Source organism: Rhinoderma darwinii, chromosome 5 (genome assembly GCF_050947455.1).
Source record: "Rhinoderma darwinii isolate aRhiDar2 chromosome 5, aRhiDar2.hap1, whole genome shotgun sequence".
Taxonomy (NCBI): Eukaryota; Metazoa; Chordata; class Amphibia; order Anura; family Rhinodermatidae; genus Rhinoderma; species Rhinoderma darwinii.
Genome location: NC_134691.1, coordinates 331,805,378 through 331,815,377, shown reverse-complemented (window position 1 = coordinate 331,815,377; position 10,000 = coordinate 331,805,378). Strand labels below are relative to the sequence as shown.

The 10,000-nt window shown below is 43.3% G+C and overlaps 1 protein-coding gene and 1 long non-coding RNA gene across 2 annotated transcripts in view; one reads left to right on the top strand and one right to left on the bottom strand.

Moving 5' to 3' along the window:
* The window catches only part of LOC142653058 (uncharacterized), a 58,064-nt gene that overhangs the window by 40,215 nt on the left and 7,849 nt on the right, over positions 1-10,000 (bottom strand). The gene's annotated exons all lie outside the window — the stretch shown is intronic.
* DLX6 (distal-less homeobox 6) overlaps positions 7,257-10,000 on the top strand; it is a 6,592-nt gene continuing 3,848 nt past the window's right edge. Inside the window, exon 1 of the mRNA XM_075827741.1 lies at positions 7,257-7,935. Within this exon, the coding sequence (XP_075683856.1) occupies positions 7,584-7,935 (352 nt within the window). The 5' untranslated portion in view covers positions 7,257-7,583. The remainder of the gene's footprint in view (positions 7,936-10,000) is intronic.

Sequence of the window (10,000 nt, the reverse complement as noted above, 5' to 3'; positions counted from 1 at the left end):
CAGAGATGCGGATGCAGATTTTAGGATAACCCTGCAGGGTACATGAAGGCTGCATTATCTATTCTCTGTGCAGTCTTCCGGCCACTATGTACAATTCTACAGTATATAGACGGAGTCAGTAACCCCCAATACATAACATTGTAACGAATCCCACCGCATACAACACATTCATCTCTGATATACTAAATAAATAAAAGCCCCTGCACACACCGATGTGGAAAATACAAGAACCTACTGATTTATCATGAATGTAATATGTACAATAATATACTTTTATGATGTGACAACAGAGAGAGAGAAAGGTAATAGCGAAACCAAGAGAACATAAGAAACGAATCTATGAAGCCTGTGTAGGGTGCACTGCAATGTGTCATATCTATCTATCTAATATCTATCTATCTATCTATCTATCTATCTATCTATCTATCTATCTATCTATCTATCTATCTATCTATCTATCCATCTATCTATCATCTATCTATCTATCTATCTATCTATCTATCTATCTATCTATCTATCTATCTATCTATCTATCTATCTATCTATCTATCTATCTATCTATCTATCGTACATTACAGACTCTCTCTCTCTCTCTCTCTCACACACACACACACACACACACACACACACACACACACACACACACACACACACACACGTACACTCTAATAATTTCATGATCCCCATATATGCAACTTATATCAGTATTCATATACAATGTATCAATCCTCTTAGTCTCTGTCTACATTCAATACATATGACATTCATCTCCGCTATATAAATGTATGCAATACTATTTCACTATAAATACATCTCTCTGTATCTAAATATGCAATACATCTGTGCATAGTGTATTTATGTGTATACAATCTGGCAATTTGCAAAGATTTATGCCACTTCTATCGGTATTCATACACAAAAGATGGATGGATGGATAGATAGATAGATAGATAGATAGATAGATAGATAGATAGATAGATAGATAGATAGATAGATAGATAGATAGATAGATAGATAGATAGATAGATAGATAGATAGATAGATAGATAGATATGAGAGTGATAGATAGATAGATAGATAGATAGATAGATAGATAGATAGATAGATAGATAGATAGATAGATAGATAGATAGATAGATAGATAGATAGATAGATAGATAGATAGATAGATAGATAAAAAGATATGAGATATATAGACAAAATATAAGGTCCTACCTTTCTATATAGGGTCCAGCCTGGATGAAATGGTTTGTACATCCAGCAGGCAGGTCCCATAGATCAGGGGGCTTTGCTGCTGCTGCTGGAAGTTTGCTGCTGTCTTTCTTCAGTCCATCTTTGGAACAGAAAGAACTAAGCAGCTGGATGTTCCCTATAAATCCTCTTGCAAATAATAAATGGATTAATAATAATAAGGTATTGAGTTCTCTCTTTATATAAAAAAAAAAGTGAAACAAACTGCAGCAGTGAGACAAGGCTTGTGATAAGAGGATAATTGAGGCGACACTGGTGTATAATTAGAGGATAATTTATGCTATATCCACTTTTTATTCCACCTCCCAAAATAAACCCAGTCCATAATCATTACACGCAGCAAATTGTTCTCAATTTTCTAGCAGCCATGTGAAGAAAGCCGCGCAGTTAATCACGGCAGATCTCTCTGTATTGCTGATTACAGCTCTAATTGCGCCTTTTCCCTGTAAAAATAACATACCTGTGCGACAAATTCTATTTTTATCATTAATAATGTTGACAATAATATAGAATATGTTGGAATGACAAGGCCTATAGAACTTCATGGAGGATTCAGGATCTCCTTTCCCTTTTACAGTAATCAGGATCTGCCAAAACCACTAACCACATGTACAATTTGCATAGATTTGATGACATTGCAGCGTGTGGAGTGGAGCTCCTAAATGCAGTACTGTCACTTTAAGAGAGATGACTGCTCCCCCCTCCCCCTTCGGTCTTTTTACCCTATGATCCTGATCAATATCTGATCCCAGCTATTAAATGCTTTAAAATATTAGAGGGGCTGAATACATATACAAGGGGGGCTTACAGAGGTTTGCTGATCCTTTGTTAATGAGGGAAGGGAAGGGAATGAGTACAAGGGAAGGGGGTATATAAAAAATGAGACATGTAGCTGGCACACAAAGGGTTTGCTATCAGATGAATTGTAATGTGTCCGCATTGGCCTAGCAGAGGTACCATTAAAATATTAACCATCCTTTAAACCGGCGCACAAGGGGTGGAACGTCGCAGGAACCATTGCAATGCAGATGTACAAAGGGTGGGGGGGTTCTGAAAAATAATCTGGTTGGCATACAATGGGTTAATTGGCCGCGGTATTGTGAGGAGCGGGTAGGCAAATGCGGTAAAGGGTCTGAAAGGAGTCATGGAGGCGGCAGACAATAAGTTAAATGTCAGATGTCTTGTCTAATTATTATTATTAATAATAATATTAATAATAATAATAATAATAATAATAATAATAATAATAATGATGATGATAATAATAATAATAGATTTCTGAGTATTATAGTTGCTTTGGTTTACAAAAAAAAAAGTAACCCCCCCCCCCCCCTTCCCTGGCTGTGTATATGTGAAATAGTTCTGTGCATTCTCCACCTCCTCCCTGTATATGCAGGTAACTCGGTGCTGTACACTATAGTATGTATGTGCCCCCTCCTGATCCTCCCTCTATATGCAGGTAACTCGGTGCTGTACACTATAGTATGTATATGCCCCCTCCTCATCCTCCCTCTATATGCAGGTAACTCGGTGCTGTACACTATAGTATGTATATGCCCCCTCCTCATCCTCCCTCTATATGCAGGTAACTCGGTGCTGTACACTATAGTATGTATGTGCCCCCTCCTGATCCTCCCACTATATGCAGGTAACTCGGTGCTGTATACTATAGTATGTATGTGCCCCCTCCTGATCCTCCTTCTATATGCGGGTAACTCGGTGCTGTACACTATAGTATGTATGTGCCCCCTCCTGATCCTCCCTCTATATGCAGGTAACTCGGTGCTGTACACTATAGTATGTATATGCCCCCTCCTCATCCTCCCTCTATATGCAGGTAACTCGGTGCTGTATACTATAGTATGTATATGCCCCCTCCTCATCCTCCCTCTATATGCAGGTAACTCGGTGCTGTACACTATAGTATGTATGTGCCCCCTCCTGATCCTCCCACTATATGCAGGTAACTCGGTGCTGTATACTATAGTATGTATGTGCCCCCTCCTGATCCTCCTTCTATATGCGGGTAACTCGGTGCTGTACACTATAGTATGTATGTGCCCCCTCCTCATCCTCCTTCTATATGCAGGTAACTCGGTGCTGTACACTATAGTATGTATGTGCCCCCTCCTGATCCTCCCACTATATGCAGGTAACTCGGTGCTGTACACTATAGTATGTATGTGCCCCCTCCTGATCCTCCTTCTATATGCAGGTAACTCGGTGCTGTACACTATAGTATGTATGTGCCCCCTCCTGATCCTCCCTCTATATGCAGGTAACTCGGTGCTGTACACTATAGTATGTATGTGCCCCCCCCTCCTCATCCTCCTTCTATATGTAGGTAACTCGGTGCTGTACACTATAGTATGTATATGCCCCCTCCTCATCCTCCCTGTATATGCAGGTAACTCGGTGCTGTACACTATAGTATGTATATGCCCCCTCCTCATCCTCCTTCTATATGCAGGTAACTCGGTGCTGTATACTATAGTATGTATGTGCCCCCTCCTCATCCTCCCTCTATATGCAGGTAACTCGGTGCTGTACACTATAGTATGTATGTGCCCCCTCCTGATCCTCCCACTATATGCAGGTAACTCGGTGCTGTATACTATAGTATGTATATGCCGCCTCCTCATCCTCCCTCTATATGCAGGTAACTCGGTGCTGTACACTGTAGTATGTATGTGCCCCCTCCTCATCCTCCTTCTATATGCAGGTAACTCGGTGCTGTACACTATAGTATGTATGTGCCCCCTCCTCATCCTCCTTCTATATGCAGGTAACTCGGTGCTGTACACTATAGTATGTATGTGCCCCCTCCTCATCCTCCCTCTATATGCAGGTAACTCGGTGCTGTACACTATAGTATGTATGTGCCCCCTCCTGATCCTCCTTCTATATGCAGGTAACTCGGTGCTGTACACAATAGTATGTATGTGCCCCCTCCTGATCCTCCCTCTATATGCAGGTAACTCGGTGCTGTACACTATAGTATGTATGTGCCCCCTCCTGATCCTCCCTCTATATGCAGGTAACTCGGTGCTGTACACTATAGAATGTATGTGCCCCCTCCTGATCTTCCCTCTATATGCAGGTAACTCGGTGCTGTACACTATAGTATGTATGTGCCCCCTCCTCATCCTCCCTCTATATGCAGGTAACTCGGTGCTGTATACTATAGTATGTATGTGCCCCCTCCTGATCCTCCTTCTATATGCAGGTAACTCGGTGCTGTACACTATAGTATGTATGTGCCCCCTCCACATCCTCCTTCTATATGCAGGTAACTCGGTGCTGTACACTATAGTATGTATGTGCCCCCTCCTGATCCTCCCTCTATATGCAGGTAACTCGGTGCTGTACACTATAGTATGTATGTGCCCCCTCCTCATCCTCCTTCTATATGCAGGTAACTCGGTGCTGTACAATATAGTATGTATGTGCCCCCTCCTCATCCTCCCTCTATATGCAGATAACTCGGTGCTGTACACTATAGTATGTATATGTCCCTCCTCATCCTCCCTCTATATGCAGGCAACTCGGTGCTGTACACTATAGTATGTATGTGCCCCCTCCTCATCCTCCCTCTATATGCAGGTAACTCGGTGATGTACACTATAGTATGTATGTGCCCCCTCCTCATCCTCCCTCTATATGCAGGTAACTCGGTGCTGTACACTATAGTATGTATGTGCCCCCTCCTCATCCTCCCTCTATATGCAGGTAACTCGGTGCTGTACACTATAGTATGTATGTGCCCCCTCCTCATCCTCCCTCTATATGCAGGTAACTCGGTTCTGTACACTATAGTATGTATGTGCCCCCTCCTCATCCTCCCTCTATATGCAGGTAACTCGGTGCTATACACTATAGTATGTATGTGCCCCCTCCTGATCCTCCCTCTATATGCAGGTAACTCGGTGCTGTACACTATAGTATGTATATGCCCCCTCCTCATCCTCCCTCTATATGCAGGTAACTCGGTGCTGTACACTATAGTATGTATGTGCCCCCTCCTCATCCTCCCACTATATGCAGGTAACTCGGTGCTGTACACTATAGTATGTATGTGCCCCCTCCTGATCCTCCCTCTATATGCAGGTAACTCGGTGCTGTACACTATAGTATGTATATGCCCCCTCCTCATCCTCCCTCTATATGCAGGTAACTCGGTGCTGTACACTATAGTATGTATGTGCCCCCTCCTCATCCTCCTTCTTTATGCAGGTAACTCGGTGCTGTACACTATAGTATGTATGTGCCCCCTCCTGATCCTCCCTCTATATGCAGGTAACTCGGTGCTGTACACTATAGTATGTATGTGCCCACTCCTCATCCTCCCACTATATGCAGGTAACTCGGTGCTGTACACTATAGTATGTATGTGCCCCCTCCTCATCCTCCTTCTTTATGCAGGTAACTCGGTGCTGTACACTATAGTATGTATGTGCCCCCTCCTGATCCTCCCTCTATATGCAGGTAACTCGGTGCTGTACACTATAGTATGTATGTGCCCCCTCCTGATCCTCCCTCTATATGCAGGTAACTCGGTGCTGTACACTATAGTATGTATGTGCCCCCTCCTGATCCTCCCTCTATATGCAGGTAACTCGGTGCTGTACACTATAGTATGTATGTGCCCCCTCCTCATCCTCCCTCTATATGCAGGTAACTCGGTGCTGTACACTATAGTATGTATGTGCCCCCTCCTCATCCTCCTTCTATATGCAGGTAACTCGGTGCTGTACACTATAGTATGTATGTGCCCCCTCCTGATCCTCCCTCTATATGCAGATAACTCGGTGCTGTACACTATAGTATGTATGTGCCCCCTCCTCATCCTCCCTCTATATGCAGGTAACTCGGTGCTGTACACTATAGTATGTATGTGCCCCCTCCTCATCCTCCTTCTATATGCAGGTAACTCGGTGCTGTACACTATAGTATGTATGTGCCCCCTCCTCATCCTCCCTCTATATGCAGGTAACTCGGTGCTGTACACTATAGTATGTATGTGCCCCCTCCTGATCCTCCCTCTATATGCAGGTAACTCGGTGCTGTACACTATAGTATGTATGTGCCCCCTCCTGATCCTCCCTCTATATGCAGGTAACTCGGTTCTGTACACTATAGTATGTATGTGCCCCCTCCTGATCCTCCCTCTATATGCAGGTAACTCGGTGCTGTACACTATAGTATGTATGTGCCCCCTCCTCATCCTCCTTCTATATGCAGGTAACTCGGTGCTGTACACTATAGTATGTATGTGCCCCCTCCTCATCCTCCCTCTATATGCAGGTAACTCGGTGCTGTATAGTATAGTATGTATGTGCCCCCTCCTCATCCTCCCTCTATATGCAGGTAACTCGGTGCTGTACACTATAGTATGTATATGCCCCCTCCTCATCCTGCCTCTATATGCAGGTAACTCGGTGCTGTACACTATAGTATGTATGTGCCCCCTCCTGATCCTCCCTCTATATGGAGGTAACTCGGTGCTGTACACTATAGTATGTATGTGCCCCCTCCTCATCCTCCCTCTATATGCAGGTAACTCGGTGCTGTACACTATAGTATGTATGTGCCCCCTCCTCATCCTCCCTCTATATGGAGGTAACTCGGTGCTGTACTCTATAGTATGTATGTGCCCCCTCCTCCTCCTCCTCCCGCAGCCTGTGCCGCTGTGACTCGGTGCTGTGCCCCCTCCTGCAGGCTGTGCCGCTGTGACTCGGTGCTGTGCCCCCTCCTGCAGGCTGTGCCGCTGTGAATCGGTGCTGTGCCCCCTCCCGCAGCCTGTGCCGCTGTGAATCGGTGCTGTGCACCCTCCCGCAGCCTGTGCCGCTGTGACTCGGTGCTGTACACCCTCCTGCAGGATGTGCGGGGAGCTCAGGCTCAGGCTCAGGCTCAGGCTCAGGCTCAGAAAGGTGGGCTCAAGCTCAGGCACAAAAAAAAGCCAGTAAGAGCAGAGGAATGGTGACGTCAGGGGTTGACTGACCAATCGGGAGGCGCTGCCCTTTAGAGACAAACCATTCTACTTGTCTAAGTGTAAAAGCAGAAGCTGAACTTTAACAGAATCCACCTTAAATCTCTGCACCCGCTGCACAACCCAAACAATGGGAATTAAGGGGGGATAACATCATCATCATCATCATCATCATCAACAACAACAACGGGAGAAGCTGCTGCAATACTACTGCACCCTCCATCCTCCCATTCGTCGTGCAGGCCTGGCTGTCAGTGCAGCAGGAAGGGGGATTGCACTAAGTATAGGGTAGGTGGCCTCTCACGGGTGGGAGGGGGTAGGTTGCCTTCAATCACAAAGTTTGATGATGACCATGACTACGATGGCTGAAGGCTTGGAAGCTCAGGACTCATCCAAGTCTGCCTTTATGGAGTTTGGTCAGCAGCAGAGCTCCCACTCCCAGCAGAGCTCCCCGGGCATGGCTGCCAGTCACTACCCCCTGCACTGCCTGCACTCCGGCTCCCACCCTCATCACCACCACCATCACCATCAGCACGACAGCTCGTCCTACCCGGGCAGCAACTCCCAGTACAACCGCTCCCTGGCAGCAGCGGCAGCAGCTTACCCGTACATGAGCCAGCACAGTCCTTACCTGCAGTCCTACAACAGCAGCAGCTCCAGCAGCACGGCCACCCAGACCCGCACCGAGGAACCAGGTGAGGCCGCAACCTGCCCCCCTCCTACTCAATCTCTTCATTCACCCTCCATGCCATGCACTGCACCCCTACCACCTGGCACAGTGCAACATTAATAACCCACCATGCCATGCACCCTGCATTTCTACTACCTTGTATAATGCATCATTAATAACCAACCATGCCATGCACCCCTACCACTTGGCACAATGCATCATTAATATGCCTCCATGCCATGCACCTTATACCCCTGGCACAATGCATCATTAATATCCCGCCATGCCAAGCACCGTGCACCCCTAACCCCTTGAACAATGCAATATTACTATGCCCCCTTACAACTGGCACAATTCATTAGTTATAAAAAAAAAAACATGCCATATATTTAGCACCTCTATCCCCTGGCATATTATTTATTTCAACCCCAGCCCAGAACGATTTCCTTCGTAGCCTATGAATGCAGCATGCACAATGCACCCCTCACCATTACTGTCCTGCACCCTAGTCAGGCCATGCACCCTGTTCTATAAACCCTGCACCCCAATCCTCTGACACACTGCAGCTTGATCCCATCCATCCATGATCATATATTCATGATATATACATGTATACACCTGAACCATTCTGTACCCTCAATGTAATCCGCTGATCCATAAGCCCCTGTACCCTGTGTATCCCTCCAATCTATATCCATATATGATTAATATATTATTTCATAATTTGATATTTACCATGCTTATGTTTTCATATCAATTGATCTATTATGCTGATATCACATTGATACAATTTATATCTTCTGTACTGATATCACATTAATGCAATATTATCTTCTGTATTGCTGACACTGATACAATTTTATTTTCTATGTTAATATCACACTGATACATTTTTATCTTCTGTATTGATATCACATTGATACATTTTTATCTTCTGTATTTATATCACACTGATACATTTATATCTTCTGTATTGATATTACATTGATACATTTATATCTTCTGTATTTATATTACACTGATACATTTATATCTTCTGTATTGATATCACACTGATACATTTATATCTTCTGTATTTATATTACACTGATACATTTATATCTTCTGTATTGATATCACACTGATACATTTATATCTTCTGTATTGATATCACATTGATACATTTATATCTTCTGTATTGATATCACACTGATACATTTATATCTTCTGTATTGATATCACACTGATACATTTATATCTTCTGTATTGATATCACACTGATACATTTATATCTTCTGTATTGATATCACATTGATACATTTATATCTTCTGTATTGATATCACATTGATACATTTATATCTTCTGTATTGATATCACACTGATACATTTATATCTTCCGCTCTTATATTTCTGGTTTTGCTTAATTTCTCAATTTATAAATGTATCATTGATATTTCCTCCTAATTGTTATAACGCTGCTGGAGATAGAAATGACTGTGATATCCTCCGCCCGGTAATGTTTGCGCCGAGCAGAATGATAGCGCTCCGAAGTGCAGACAATGAAAGTGATAATTATTGTGTGATGATTTATGGTTGCTCCCTGGATCTAGGAGGAGATAGTGGCGCTCCTGCATTGTATACTGTGCTGTAATGTCATATATAATGTACTACTGTTATATATAGCCACCGGCGATCTGACATCCGCAGCATTACATAAACTGCAATCGTAACATTGGCCTCCAGTCATTCAGTGCACTAATAGAATCTATCTATCTATCTATCTATCTATCTATCTATCTATCTATCTATCTATCTATCTCCTATCTATCTATCTATCTATCTATCTATCTATCTATCTATCTATCTATCTATCTATCTATCTATCTATCTATCTATCTATCTATCTATCTATCTATCTGTCTAATCTATCTAAACGCTCTATCTTAGAATTATCTATCACATCTGTATGTGTGTATTTCTTTATACGTTGCATAAATATATACTCATGTCCAAAAACCTGTCTTATACAATTATAATACACACTAGCACTAAATGTATTTGTATTTCTTTATTTTGATCTTTTTAATTGTTTTATCTTTTTCATTTATGT